Source organism: Macrotis lagotis, chromosome 1 (assembly GCF_037893015.1).
Source record: "Macrotis lagotis isolate mMagLag1 chromosome 1, bilby.v1.9.chrom.fasta, whole genome shotgun sequence".
NCBI lineage: Eukaryota > Metazoa > Chordata > Mammalia > Peramelemorphia > Peramelidae > Macrotis > Macrotis lagotis.
The window spans coordinates 346,726,687-346,742,511 of NC_133658.1; the positions used below are offsets into that span (position 1 = coordinate 346,726,687).

General features: G+C 33.7%; 1 protein-coding gene across 15 annotated transcripts in view; it reads right to left on the reverse strand.

The window, feature by feature from the left end:
• RPRD1B (regulation of nuclear pre-mRNA domain containing 1B) overlaps positions 1-15,825 on the reverse strand; it is a 119,170-nt gene that overhangs the window by 77,796 nt on the left and 25,549 nt on the right. For all 15 annotated transcript variants that reach the window (XR_012473694.1, XR_012473693.1, XR_012473690.1 and 12 more), the window contains one exon: positions 1,142-1,254. Coding sequence is in view for 7 of the 15 variants with exons in the window: in XM_074211910.1 (XP_074068011.1) it covers positions 1,142-1,254 (113 nt within the window). In the remaining 8 variants the exon portion in view is untranslated. The remainder of the gene's footprint in view (positions 1-1,141; positions 1,255-15,825) is intronic.

Genomic DNA, 15,825 nt, shown 5'->3' on the forward strand with positions numbered 1-15,825 from the left:
TCGGAGTTTCACTATTTAGGAACAGGAAAAAAGTAAGGAGGGTTATATTCTTTTGCAAGTCCAAGCTGCAGCTGGCTATTGCTGCTGGGAGAATGGTAAATAATGGGAGACAAGGTACTAAATGAGCTAAGTTAGGCATAAGTTCATGGACTTTTTTACATTTTTTATTTTTTTGGAGTTCTAAAGCATGGGGACAGTTGAAATCATTTTTATTTCAGGTGCTTAATTTGTTTTTGAAAGGCTGATCAGAAAAAAAAAAATTGGTCTAGTCCTCTATCTTGTGGGTCAAATGACCTGGAAGTCCACAACATTTTCAAATTTTTGTGGCAGCTGTTCCTTTTAAGTACAGTGTTGTAGTCATTGTATTTATTGCTTTCCTGGCTCTGATTACTTCACCTTGCATTAGTTCCTGTCTTTCCACATTTCTCTGTATTCATAAAATCTGATGCTTCTTCAGTAGGGCAATCTTTCGATTATTCATGGATCATTATTCGTTTAACTATCCCATTTGACAGGCACCTATTTTATTTTCAATTGTTGTCAATGACCTCCTTGGGGTATATGCCCAACAATGAAATCTATAAATCAAAGTAACATTCTAGTCACTTTATTTTCACAATACCAAGTTGCTTTCCAGAGGTAGCATACAGATTTGCAGCTGCACCAACATACATTGGTACATCTGTCTTTCCATAACATTTACAATATTATTCCAACACAACACTATCCAATTATTGTCTTTTGTCATTTTTTTTTTGAGAATTTGTTGGGTGTGAGGTAAAACCTTGAAGTTACTTTGTTTTAGATTTCTCTTATGATAATGATTTGGAACATTCCTTCATACAATTCTTTTGAAAACTGTTTGCACACATTTTTTTAACCAATTCATCTACTGGGAAAAGGTTTTCAGTTTTGGATTGTTATCCATTTTATCTTGGATACTGAAACCTCAAGGGATCTGTTACACAAGTTTTTTCCCCCATATGATTGCTTCCCTTATCATGCATCAATTTTGTTGTGCAAAAGCTTTCAATTCATGTACTCAAAACTGTCTCTTTTAACTGTATAAACTGCTACCATTACTTAAGAATTTCCCTATGAGGCAAATCTTAAGTAGTTTACCTCCATTTATTGAACATACCAAGAGAGGGCCTGCAGTAGGATCTTGGGGAGAGTAGCTTCCAGGATAATCATCATCTTCATCTTCTTGTATCTGCTGAAAAGTTCTCTTAAGGGATTTCTTCTCTTCTGTGGCTATGACAAAAATAAGTAAACAAAAAAAGCAAACTGGTCAATGTCTTGAATAATATACTGGTCTTTGTCAGTTTATACTAAGGTGAAAAAATATCTTCAATAGTGAAAAAATAAAAATTTTCTAAAAGTTTTCTAATTCTAAAGCATCATCATTTTAAAAGAAATTTGATAGAAAATGAAGTAAGAAACATCAAGCAATGTGGACCTGACTGCAATAGTACTTCATCTCATTGGACCTCAATTTCTTCATGGGTAAAATGAAGACATTTGTTTAAATTATTTCTAAGGCTCTCCTAACTCAAAATTTATTTAAATAATGCAACATAACTGAAATTTCAGAGAGAAAATTACTTTTCAAATAGAAAAAAGTTTTGATTGGTGTATCTTTAAAAAAATTACTGAAGACAATATATAAAAATGCAAAATCAAGTTAAGCCTTTTTCAAATATATACTTTCTTACTAGACCTTTATAAAAATAAGTTCAATTCTACTTTTAAATCTAAAAATTACTGAAAAATGCAAATGAAACCAAGGGGTTTGAAAATGAAGTAAATTGCTCTAGGGCCATTTGAAATTAAAGGTTTTTTGTTCACAATTCAAATTTTTAATTTTTCCACATGTTCTAGGTTTTTTTGTTTGTTTGTTTGTTTTTTAGTTTTTGCAAGGCAATGGGGTTAAGTGGCTTGCCCAAGGCCACATAGCTAGGTAATTATTAAGTCTCTGAGGCTGGATTTGAACTCAAGTACTCCTGACTCCAGGGCTAGTGCTCTATCCACTGTGCCACTTAGACAACCCATGTTCTAGGTTTTTAAGAGGTATACCAATTATTTTTTCAAATAATTATTTCCACATTATGTTGGACAGAAAGAGCAGAATTACTACATAGAAACAAATACTTTGTGGTGCAAATTCAAAGAATATAATATTTAATTTTTTTCTGTGATTCTAAAGATATGCTACCTGAAGGATAAAATTTTAAAAATAAAAAAAAACTTACAAGAAACCACATAATTTTTCTTCAGTAAAATAGAAAAGGAACTGAATTTGAGTAAGGAAATCTGAGTTAAAGCCTCAATACTGCTCCTCAATTGCTATGCGACTCTGGGAAAATCAATGAATCTTTATCTCTACTACTCAATTTCCCTATGTGTAAAATAAAGATATTTGTATTCCCTATCATACAGCTTTATGACTGGTAAAAGTGCTAAATAAGATGAGCCATTATCAACTTCTACAGGAAAAAGTAGTTAAGGATAGGTCAGAGACAATAGGAACATTATAAATGTACAATTGTACATCTGTGCAACATTTCTTTTTCACATGAGCATATTGAACACATCATCAACAAACTATAAAAAACAAACCTACAGGATTCCTTATTTGGAAGACTCCATAAAAACATATAACAAGTACAAAAATAAATTTGTTCACAACAACTGTTACTTTGAGGCAGTATGGTACAATAGAAAAATAAGTTGACTAAAGTCAAAGAAATCAGGTTCAAAAACTCTGATGCTTATTACTTGGGAAAAAAATTGGGAAAGTCATTACTCTCCAAAAGTATCAGTTTTCTCATTTCTAAAATGAGAGGGTTTTCAATACAGGGAACAGCAAGGGAAATTTAAAAAAGGGTAGTTGATAAATAATGAGTATATCAACCTATTTATCCCTTACCTCACCATATAGCATTTCATTTTGACAGACCATACCAATTATGGCCACCATGTTTTTGGACTACATGACTCTTCTATCTCAGACAATGACTATTCCTCACATGAACTTATATGAAGACTAAGTTTAAAAAATTAATAAACTTACCTCTATCTATATACATACACAATAATTTGAAACATTCTTAAAATTTGATTGACAACTGATTCTATAATATGGAAAAATGTAGAAACTTAATAGTGGAATAAAAGTAGACACATTAAAAAAAAAGTTAAAAGATGAGAAATCAGGGGCAGCTAGGTGGCAGAGAGGATAGAGCGCTGCCCTGGAGTCAGGAGGACCTGAATTCAAATCCAATCTCAGACACATAATAATTGCCTAGTTGTGTAACCAAGCTGGCAAGTCACTTAACCCCACTGCCTTGCAAAAGAAACTAAAAAAAAAAAGAGAGAAATCAGCAGCAATTTTTAAATACAGTTATATATTTCCCCCAATGCTTCAATGCAGCATGATGGGCTACATTAAAAGCTTGGCCAGCAGAATGTTTGTTCTGTCAAATGCTACCAAGATGAAAAAGCTTAAGTACAGGCCTAATAATAGATTAGATATCTGTAGGCTGTGGACCAACTCAATTCTCAATATCAGAGATGTTGCCAAGTGATTAAAGGTTTTTTGGAAGGTATTGTAATCTACATCAGTTTTAGGAGGATCCACACCAATGAAATCAAGAATTTTTCAAAGTATTGAAGAGCTATAGGTGCCATGCTTCACTGCTTTTTCATCTGCAAATAAATACATTCTCATATGGTCCCATAACAACACCAAAAGATGCCAGAAGGTATTATTATTATTCAAGTTTCACAAATGAAGAAGATGAAACTTAAGATATATTAAGTGACTTGTCCCTGGTCACACAGCTTGTAAATAATGGGGCCAAATCAGTTTCAAATCCTTCTATAGATTAATAGCTTCATCCATAGGATGCTAAATTTGTGGACATGTCAGTTGGAACAAAAGGAAGTCAGAAAGAGATGGAGTATGCAGTCAAAGTAGACTATAACTATAATCTTAGCCCTCCTACTTTTCTTTCTTTTTTGTATTGTGTCAGAGACTGGCTCTAATCCTAGACTATGAATATTCTAAACTTGTATTGAGAAAAATTCAATAGCTTTTTGAAAAGTGCCAGAGTATATAAAGAATCTCTGTATAGCAAGTTAAACCACAAATATTAGAACTAATGAAATCTTTCTTAAAATAGAGAAAAGTCTGTTATGCCATTAGTTTGCATTCTTCATATTTTCTCAACAAATAGAAGATATAGTCAAAAGAATAAAGTAACTTTAGACACCAAAGTTGCAGTAAAGGTTTTACCTAGTTTTTAGATCCAAAATTATAATAGAAAATAGAGATCTAAAGTTATTCGTGTAGCCTGCTCATCCCAAAAGTCACAGCTATTTCCAAGTTCATGTAAAAATGTCAAGATCTACCTCATTTAATGCAAATCTTTCTATCAAAATTCGATATAGTAACTTTATTACTGTTTTGTAGAATATACTTGCAGATAAACTTCACTTTACACCATAAATATAAGCCTAAAAGTTGAGTATAAACCAAAATTTTTCAATAAAATATCTCATAAGTACTAAAGTAGACAACTAGAGGAACTCTGTGTAGAATCCTTTTATAGAATGAGTAGTATTTTGTAAGGCACTGAGTCTAAGTGATCTGCACTGGTTAAGGGAATTTCCTAACTGGAAATTTCTTATATCAGTTAAATCATAAATGTGACACCCCACCTCACACGACACAAAGTCTGTTTTTTCTGATAAGGCAAATAACTAGCCTATGGTTACAGAAAGCATGTTGGACCAAAAAGCAAGACATTTGTGTTGTAGTTATGGTTATATGGAAAGTAACTCCATTTCTTCAGCCTTTATATTTATCTTGTCTATAATATATATTGGAATACAGGTGTGGGTAGAGGGGATTGGATTAGCTTTTCAAAATTTTTTCCAACTCTAAAATCATAACTATTCCCCAACCTACCCCAGCAATTCTATTTTCACATACAGCTTTTCTTAAAGTGGGGGCATACCCATATTTATAATAAGGCTAAAATAATGAAAAGGACAAAAGATTCCTAATCAATCTGAATTATGCATATCTGTTAGCTCCTTAATGTACTTCTTCCCATGCTTTTGCATTGGTTGTCCTGCACACCTAGAGTGAAAGCTTTGGCTCTCTCCACTCCTGTCTCAGAAGTAAATCCCTTCCTCCCTTTAAGTCTCAGGCTTCCATGTCATATCTGCATGAAGTTTTTCCTCTATGGATATGCTTCCTTTTAGCTCCTTTAGAATGTAAGTTCCTTCAGAGAACGGATTTTTTTTTTTATTTCTGAAGTCTCTGCACCACCTGGCATATGGTAGGTATTTCATAAATGTTTCCTGACCAGTTTGCTCAGTAAAAGATGAGATTTAAGCAGAACTTAAGAGTTGGAAGAAGGGAGTGTATAGGCTAGATTTATCTGACCAAGAAGCCCCTCTCCAACTGTTCCCTAAAATGGTCACACATCTTATATTTGAAGAATCAGACAGTTAGCCTGAAGACTCTGCATTTAAATCTGTCTGTCAGTGAGTACATGTATGACTTCTGTAAAGGCACTGAACCTCTTTGGATCCCCTTTAAAAATGAAGGGCCCAGAGCAGATAACTTCTCAGATTCCTTCCAGTTTTAAAATCTAGGATGCCACAAAAAGGAGAACCCATTCTCTTTAGAGGCAACCCAATTCTCTAATGGTTGGGAAGATTTCTCCTATGATAAGCAGAAATTCCCTTAGCCTTAACTTTTTCCAAGTTTTGCTCTTTGGGGCCAAACAGAATAAATCTATAATCTCTCTGACTCCAGAACAGAGCCAAATATTTGCTCTTAGGGGAATGGGGGGGGGGGTGCCCCTTGCATTGTCTTTTAGGCAATTTCTTTAAGTGATACTTTCCTGACAACCCTATGAATCAGGAAGTACAATTATTAATATTCCCATTTTACACAGGAGGTAACTGAGACTATGTTCAATCAAATGAAAAATGCCAAAGTAAGGATTCAAACTTTGAATGCAAACTGAAACTGTGAGGTATCCAAAGGAAGGCAATGAGGATACTGAGGGAACCTGAAATAACATGCAAGGAAAAGTTAATTAATACTTAGGATGGATAAGAATAGAACCATGTCATGAATACTCTAATAAATAGATGTCTTCTAGCATTTGAAGGACTGTCATATGAAATAGGAATTTATTTGTTCTGCTTGGTAGGAGGGCAGAACTAAGAGAAGTAGAAATAAAGTACCAAGAGAGGCAAGATTTAGGGCAATCTAAAAGAAAAAACTTATAACAAAGGAAAAGTTCAAATATGGAAAGGACTGCCTCACAAAATAGTGGATTCCTCATCACTGAAGGTATACAAAAGGCAGCTGGATGACTACTTATTGGGGATGTTGCAATAAAGACTCCTGAGCAGATTGGATCTCTTCAACTAAGAAACTGTGCTATTTTTGTAAAGTTAAATGACTATGCAAAGTCATATAGCTATTTAAGTGTCACAAATGAAATATGAATGCAGAACTTAATTTTTTTAAGAAATCTACTAATTCAAAATTATAAATAAGTCCTCAATCTAAGGGTTTTTTTTTGATGAGGGTAAGGAGAGGTAAACAAGACAATAACTTAAAAGTTATACACATTTTCTTTCACTCCCCCGAAAATCTTGAAGCCCAACCACTACCCACATTATTGATTCAGGAAAACTAGAGCTGAAGAATAAGCAAGTGGGAAAATGATTTCCCCCATCTCCATATTTGATGGATCCTGTTTTCCATCCTGATAAAAACCAGGTTGTCTATATTTAAAGCAGTGGCTATCCTTAAGGGAACAATGAGTCAAGAGAAAATTTATCAGAGTTCTGAAAAACAGAACCCAAGTAGACTAGAGTTTAGAAACAATATTTTAAATTTAGGAAAAAAAGCTATAACCATTGGCTTATCTTCAATATAAAAATAGAATAAGTATTACTTTATTCATATATGCCTAAGACAACATATAAATACCAAATCCCTATCATTTGGGCAATATTTTTGAAAAAAAAAGTTCTTCCCAAGCAAAATACAAAAATAAAATAAGTTCCCTTGAACAAAGAATGACCTTGCCTGTATTGCTATTTCAGTTAAGTCTCAAACACAAAGAGAAACACAATACTATTGTTTCAAATCTAACATGATAGCAAATAAGATCACAAGATTTAGAATTAAAAGGAGGATTATCAAGTCCAGCCCCCCCCCCTAATTTTTTTAATGAAAGAAACAAGAAAAGTTAAATGACCAGCCCAAAGTCAGTCATGGTTAAAAAGCAGCAAATCTGGGGTCTAAACCTAGGTCCCTCTAATATAAAATCCAGTATTTTTTTTAACTAAACCCCCCTACCACTAAAAATTACAAATTTTCAAAAAGATACTACTACTATTTAACATTAAAGACCTTCTCCAAAGTCAAATTATGGCCTGAATTCTCAAAGAAATCAAACTAGGGAAAAACTCTTGAGAAGTCTTGTCAAGGATAGAAAGGCTTCAACTGTTAAAACTAAATAACATACTGCAAAAGGGATGAGAGCTTTAAGAAACAAGGAAATCTTCAGTATATGGAATAAACACTAACATCTTTAAAACTCACAGAATGTTATAGTTATAAAAGACTTCAGAAATCATTCAGCAACAATTCCTTCACTTCATAGATAAGAAGGTTAAGATCTAAAAAAGAGAGGGTTTATATCAAACAACTAGCTGGTGAAAGAGAAGGTAATAAAACCCAGGTCTCCTAACTCTTAACCAAGTACCATTCCCAGAATCTTAAGAATGTAGTAAAATAGTAACTACAAAGGAAGGTTTGAATCAGCAATTAAAAGATTTTCATATAAGTAATGACAGATAAAGATATAAATAAAGCTTTTTTAAAAAGCAGCTATTATGCAGGACATGATAGTACACCCCTACAATCCTTAAATCTGCTACCAGAAGACTGAGACTGACTAACTGAGTTTGGGAATCCCGAGCTGCTATACGGCTAAATGAACATTCATCTACCTATACTAAGTCTGGCACCAAAATGGTGAGTTTCTCCCAGAAGGGGTAACCTGGCCCAAATTAAAAAAAACAGCTGGATAATAAGCTTCTATGCCAATAAGTATTAAGACTGGTCCATGAATGGTTTCTGCATTCCAATCTGGGATATAAAGGGATAATATAATATTGCTAAAATATGGAAATAATGAAAGGATCACTGTGTTCAGGAAGGAGTAAAATGCAGGGAAGATTATTGTGCTAGTAAATGAAATGTTTAACAACCAGTTTTCCAGGAAAAAAAAAAAAAAAAATATATATATATATATATATATATAGCCACTCTGTGTATTACACACACACACACACACACACACACACTCTTTCTTAGTCCCAAAATAAAATAAACCAAATCCTGATATGATTTTCAAAGAAAATGCATATATTGAAAATTTAACAATCTAAAGCTGTCTGAACTCTTTCCAGCAAACCCTGACCAGTGAAGAGGGCTCAATTGCTAATAAGACTCCAATTTTCAGGAATTTTTTTTCAATAAAAGGGAGTTTGTCTATTGACTACTCTCTGCTGTCAACCCATTTTCTGGGGAACCCATTATTTATTTCATCCCCCTTTTCTATGATGTCAAGTCTTTCATGGCCTAGCCAATAACCAAATAAAGACCATCCAATAATTCTTATCATTTATAGATAAGTGAATCTGTTTGCATAGGTGTCACTTTTAATTGGACAGTATCAAATTGTCCTCCAATTGAAGAGTTTTTAGGGGAGGGAAAATGAAAGCAAATAAATCTAATAACAATGCATTAATTGTTATGGGAGACAGAAAAAATATAACATATGGCTCTTGCCCTTTAGTAACTCACAACCTAGGCATAGAGTAAACAAAACAATGTAGAATAAACAGTAATAATACAAGAGAAGCCACAAGGAAGTTTAAGCACAAAATGTGTGATAAAGCAAATAAGTGCCACATAACTTCAGAGGAAGAAAAGAACCAAGTAAATTAGTAAGCTAGAGTTGCCAGATAAAGCTTTATGAAACAAGCAGTATTTGAGACAGGCTTGAAGGAGAAGCACTGAAGAGAGAAGTGAGATAATGAAATAAAATGGAAAGAAAATGATATTCTAATAGAAAAAATAACCTAAGGAATGGTGCTAGGAAAGGAAACAGGGTTGACTTTATGGTAGGAGTACAGAGTTAAAACTAAAAAACTGATTTTCATAAATTAAAAGTCACTTTATTCTATTTTTTAAATTAATTTATTAATTTTATTGTCATTCATTTGTACATGCATATTTCAAAGTTACAAAATTTCCCTCTATCCTTCCTTCCCACTCCCCTCCCCTCAGTAAGGAACAGTCAGGTTAGTATTTAAATACATATTTTGTTAAACATATTTACAAATTAGTAATTTTTGGCAGTATTAAGGGAAAGAGATACATAAGAGATACTTTTCATAAAGTATTCATTTTGGTAAGGGTGTTTTTTTCCTGTGTTTTTTTTTCTTCCTCTACATTCCATATCCAATCTAATACAGTCGTCCTAGTGCTCTGGACTGTCGAGAGTTGTTGTTTTCATCAAGGTTCTTCATCTCATAATGTTGTTATGTAATGTTATTTTCTTGGCTCTACTCCCTTCATTCAGCATCAGATCCCTTAAGTCATTCGATGCTTTTCTGGAGTCCAGTCATTCATAGTTTTCTTATAGAACAATAATATTCCCTAGTATTTATGAACCATAACTTGTTTAGCCATTCCCCAATGGATGAGCATCCTCTCAATTTCCAATTCCTTGCCACCATAAAAAAAGAGCTGCTATGAATATTTTGGAACATATAGGACTCTTCCCATTTTTTACAATTTTTTCTCGATATAGACCTAGAAATAGAATTGCTGGGTGAAAGGGTATGAACAGTTTTATTGCTCTTTGGGCATAGTTCCATATTGCTATCCAGAAAGACTGGATCCGATCAAACTCCACAAGCACTGCCTCAATGTCCCAATCCTCCCACAACTTCTCCAACACTGATCATCTTCCCTTTTTCTCATCTGGGCTAATCTAATAGTTATGAGATAATACCTCATTGTTGTTTGCAATTCTACAATCAATAGTGATTTGGAGCATTTTTTCATATGATTATATATATATATATATATATAGAGAGAGAGAGAGAGAGAGAGAGAGAGAGAGAGAGCGCTTTAATTTCTTCATTTGAAAACTATTCATAATATCTGATCATTTATCAATTGGGGAATGACTTGTAACCTTATAAATTTGATGCAATTCTCTATATATTTTAGAAATGAGACCTTTATCAGAATTCCTGGTTGTGAAGATGGTTTCCCAGCTTTCGGCTTTTCTTCTAATTTTGGCAGCATTGATTTTATTAGTGCAAAAACTTTTTAATTTAATACAGTCAAAATCATTTGTTTTGTAGTTTATAATATACTCTAATTCTTGTTTGGATGTAAATTTATCCCTTTTCTATGGATCAGATAGAATATTTTTTGGTCTATTAATTTATCTATGATATCGCTCTTTATGTCTAAATCCTGTACCCATTTTTAACTTAAATAGGTATATAGGGTGTGAGATGTGATCTATGCCTAGAGTTTTTGCCATACTCTTTTCCAGTTTTCCCAACAATTTTTGTCAAATAGTCAGTTCTTATCCCAGAGCCTGGGATAGTAGATTGCTATAGTCATTTACTGCAAGTTTTTTTTAACCTGTCCTAATCCATTGATTCATTACTCTATTTCTTAACTAGTACCAGGCATTTTGATAACTAGTTTATATAGTATAGCTTTAGATCTGGTAGAGCTAAGCCACCTTCCTTTACTTTTTTTTCCTTCATCAATTCCCTTGCTATTCTTGCCCTTCTGTTGCCCCAGATGAATTTTGTGACTACTTTTTCTAGCTCAGTAAAGAAGTTATTCGGTAGTTTGACACTGAATAAGTAATTTAATTTGGGTAGATTTGTCATTTTTATTATATTAGCTCGACTTAACCATGAGCATTGGATAGTTTTCCTATTATTCAGATCTGACTTTATTTTGAAGAGGAGTGTTTTATAATTGTGTTCATACAGTTTCTGGGTTTGTCTTAAGAGGCAGATTCCCAAGTATTTAATGTTGTCTACAGTTATTTTAAATGGAATTTCTCTATCTCTTCTTCTTGGGCTTTGTTGTTCATATACAGAAATGCTGATGATTTATGTGGGTTTATTTTATATCAGCTACTTTGCTGAATTTGCTAATTGTTTCAAGTGTTTTAGATGATTTCCTCAGGTTCTCTAAGTCTCATATCATCTGCAAAGAGTATATGTTTTGCTTCCTCACTGTCATTCCTCTGATTCCTTCAATTTCTTTTTCTTCTCTTATTGCTAAAGCTAACATTTCTAAAACTATATTGAATAGTAATGGGGATAATGGGCACCCTTGTTTCACCCCTGAATTTATTAGAAATGTGCTAAATTTATTAACATTAAATATAATATTTTTGGTGGTTTTAGATAGATACTATTTATTATTTTAAGGAAAACTCCATTTATCCCTAAACTTTCTAGTATTTTTAATAAGAATGAATGTTGTATTTTATCAAAGGCTTTTACAGCATCTATTGAGATAATCATATGATTTCTGTTGGTTTTACTATTGACATGTTTAATTATGTTGTTTTCCTAATGTTGACCCATCCCTGCATGCCTGGTATAAATATAACCTAATCATGGTGTAATAACTTCCTGTAGTCTCATTGTTAAAATTTTATTTAAGATTTTTACATGAATGTTCATTAAGGAGATTGGTCTATAATTTTATTTTTCTGTTTTGGTTCTTCCTATTGGTGGCATAAAAGGAGTTTGGTAGAACTCCTTCCTCTCCTATTTTTTAAAATAGTTTATGGAGAATAAGTATTAATTGTTCCTTAAATGTTTGGGAGAATTCATTTGTAAATACATCTAGACAAAGACTTCTGGCCAAAATGGAGGAAAGAAGCCAGACCCTGTGCTAAGGTCTCCTGATCTCCCCTCTTATATAATATGAAACAAACCTCTTAATGGAAATTTGATCAACAAAACCCAGAAAGAGAAGCTAGGAGAACAACACCCACCTCAAGATCTGTCTTCAGGAGTAGGGTGTGCCCAACGCAGGGAGCAAACACCCAGTGGTGGGGAGGGGTGAGAGCCGGACTAACCCAAGATCAACCTCAGGGGCTTTTACTATAGGAACAGCTCTGAGAAACAGAGTGGAGGCATAGCAGTGGGACTGATGGTTTGGGACTTACTGGAAGGGTTGGAGGTAAGTTCCAACTTCTAGCACTCCCTACTGGCTGGGAGGAGATATTACACTCAGTGAACAAAGTCTCTAGCACCCCCTACTGGCCAGCCCATATGGAGTTACTAAACCCAGTGAGTAAAGCTTTTAGGGATTCCAACACCAAACCTCTGTGAACCAGGCCCTCCCCCCAATACAAGACCTTAGGAAAATGAAGAAAGGTCAGTAGAAGGGGGGAGGGTCCATAGAAAAATGTCTAGAAGAAAAAGACCCTAACTCAGAGAAGTAGAACCTCTGAGGAGAATATGATTAAGTCTCCAGCACAGAAAGACTTCCTTGAAGAAATCAGGAAGCAGTTTAAAAATCAATTGGAAAATTGGACAATTTGGAAAAAGAAACCCAAGAGAAGATTAACACATTGCAACAAGAAAACAAATCCTTGGAAAATATAATTGGACAAATGCAAAAAGAAAATAATTCTCTCAAAACCTCAACTGGTCAAATGGAAAACTCTTACAAAAATAGAACCATCAATTGAAAAAGGAAATGCAAAAGGTAAATGAAGAAAATTCTGCCCTAAAAAGAAGAATGGAGTCTGTGGAAACCAATGACTTCATAAGACAACAAGAAATTGTTAAAACCAAAAAATTGAAAAATAAAAGAAAATGTAAAATACTTCATCAGCAAAACCACTGACATCAAGAATAGATCATGGAGAGATAACCTAAAAATTATTGGTCTTCCTGAAAACACTGAAGAGAAAAAAAAAAAGCCTGGACTCAATATTACAGGATTTAGTGATGGAAAACTGCCCTGATATCATGGAACCAAAGAGTAAAATAGTTATTGAAAGAATACATCAATCCCCTCTGGAAAGGGATCCCAAAATGAAAATGCCAAAGAATATTGTAGCCAAATTCCCAAACTATCAGATGAAAGAGAAAAATCCTGAAAGTAAATAAATCTTTTCCTGGAGACTTTTTCTTAGGGAGTTTATTGATGGTTTCTTCAATTTCTTTTTCTGAAATGGGATTATTTAAGTAATTTATTTCCTCTTCCGTTAATCTGGGCAGTTTGTATTTTTATAAATATTCATCCATTCATCCATGTCCAATTTATTGGCATATAGTTCAGCAAAGTAGTTCCAAATTATCTCTTTAATTTCCTCCTCAGTTTTGGTTACTTCACCCTTTTCATTTTTGATACTGGTAATTTTGTTATCTTCTTTTTTAAAAATCAGATTAATCAGAGATTTGTCTATTTTATTGGCTTTTTTTCATAAAACCAACTCTTAGTTTTAATTATGAGATCAATGGTTTTCTTGCTTTCCCATTTTATTAGTCTCCCCTTGATTTTCAGAATTTCTAGTTTGGAATTAAATTGAAGTTTTTAATTTGTTCTTTTTCTAGCTTTTTTAGTTGCATACCCAATTCACTGATCTCCTCTTTCCCTATTTTATTCATATAGGCAATTAGAGATTTAAAGTTTCCCCTCAAAACTGCCTTTGCTACATCCCACAAATTTTGGTATGATGTCTCATTATTATCATTTACTTGGATATAATTACTGATTACTTCTATTATTTTCTGTTTGACCCACCCATATTTGAAATAAAGTTATTTATTTTCCAATTAGCTCTTGGTTTATCTTTCCCTGACCCTTTCTTACATGTAATTTTTATTGCATCATGGTCTAAGAGGTGTGTATTATTTCTGCCTTTCTGCATTTCACCTTAAGGTTTTTTGTGCCCTACTACATGGTCAGTTTTGGTGAAGGTGCCATGTACTGCCAAGGAAAAGGTATATTCTCTTCTATTCCCATTAAGTTTTCTCCAGAGTGCTATCATATCTAAGATTTTTTGAGATTTCATTCACATTCTTAACTTACTCCTTGTTTATTTTGTTGTTACATTTATCTAGTTGAGAGAGGGAGATTGAGGTCTCCCATTATTAAAGTTTTGCTATCTATTTCTTCTTGTAATTCACTCAGCTTTTCCTCTAGGAATCTGGATGCTATACTACTAGCTGCATACATGTTTAGTAATAACATAGCTTCATTACCAATGGTGCCTTTTAAGAAGATGTAGTTTCCTTCCTTATCCCTTTTAAGGAGATTGATTTTTGCTTCTAATTTGTCTGAGGTTAGGATCACTACCCCAAATTTTTTTTTACTTTTGCTGAGGCATAATATATTTTGCTCCAACCTTTTACCTTTCCCCTGTGGGTATATCTCTGCTTAAAATGTGTTTCTTGTAAACAACATGTTGTAGGACTCTGGCTTTTAATTCATTTTGCGCAACACATTCACATTTAGTTAAGATTACCAATTCTGTATTTCCTTCCATGTTATCTTTCTCCATTTATATCTATCTCTTTCCTTTTCTCTTATTCCTCCTCCCCAAAATTTTACTACCTTTCCCCTTTGACTTTTTGTTTAGGAATTTAACTTTCAGATTATTTTCACTAACACCTTCCCTTCCCTTTTATCAGTCCCTTCTTCCCTTATCTTTCCTGTCCCCTGTCCTGCCCCACCTCCCTCCAATTAAGTTAGATTTTTAAACCCAAGTGGGAATGTTTCTTAAGTCACTTTATTCTAGAATTTGTAGAGTTTCCATTCTATGAAATGTGAGGAAGAAAAAGAGAAAGGGAATATGTACTTATTAAGCACCTACATTATGCTAAGCATTTTACAAACATCATTGGGTTTTATTCAACAATCCTGTGATGTAGGGGCTATTAATATATCCATTTTGGAGGTGGAAAAACTGAGCAAAGGTCAAATGACTTGTTCAGGGTCATAAGGTTAGAAAGTATGTGAGATAAAATCTGAATTTGAGTCAGGTCTTCCTGACTCTAGGCCCTGGATCCACTGTATGTCTCATTGCCTCTAGTATATATATATTTTTTACTTTTTGCAAGGCAATGGGGTTAAGTGACTTGCCCAAGGCCATACAGCTAGGTAATTATTAAGAGTCTGAGGCCGGATTTGAACTCAGGTACTCCTGACTCCAGGGCCGGTGCTCTATCCACTGCGCCACCTAGCCGCCCCACCTCTAGTATATTTTTGAATATAAACTTTTAATAATATTTTATATTTCCAGCTTATACGATGCTGAGGGCAAGAGCCTCTTTATACCAGATTTTGTCCTGATCTACTGCTTGAGAACCTACCTTATTACCAAAATCTCAAAAACAACAAACCACTGAACAAAAGGGAACAAGAAAACCAAAGAGTGGTTTAATATGTTGGTTGATTTAGCATTTTCCCCCAATTACTTTGCATTTTGGTCCAGAGGATGAGGGCTTGGGGTAGAGGGCATAAAATAAGAAATGATAGTAATGCAAAAAAAGACAACAAAAATATTTGTTACAATGAATATAGAGGAACTTAGAAAAAACAAACCAGTGTAACTCATAGAGAGGAAAAAACAAAACAAAAAGTGCAACAAGCACTTGATTTCTTAATTTCTTGACCATGGTTTAAAAATACGTGAACACCTGGAT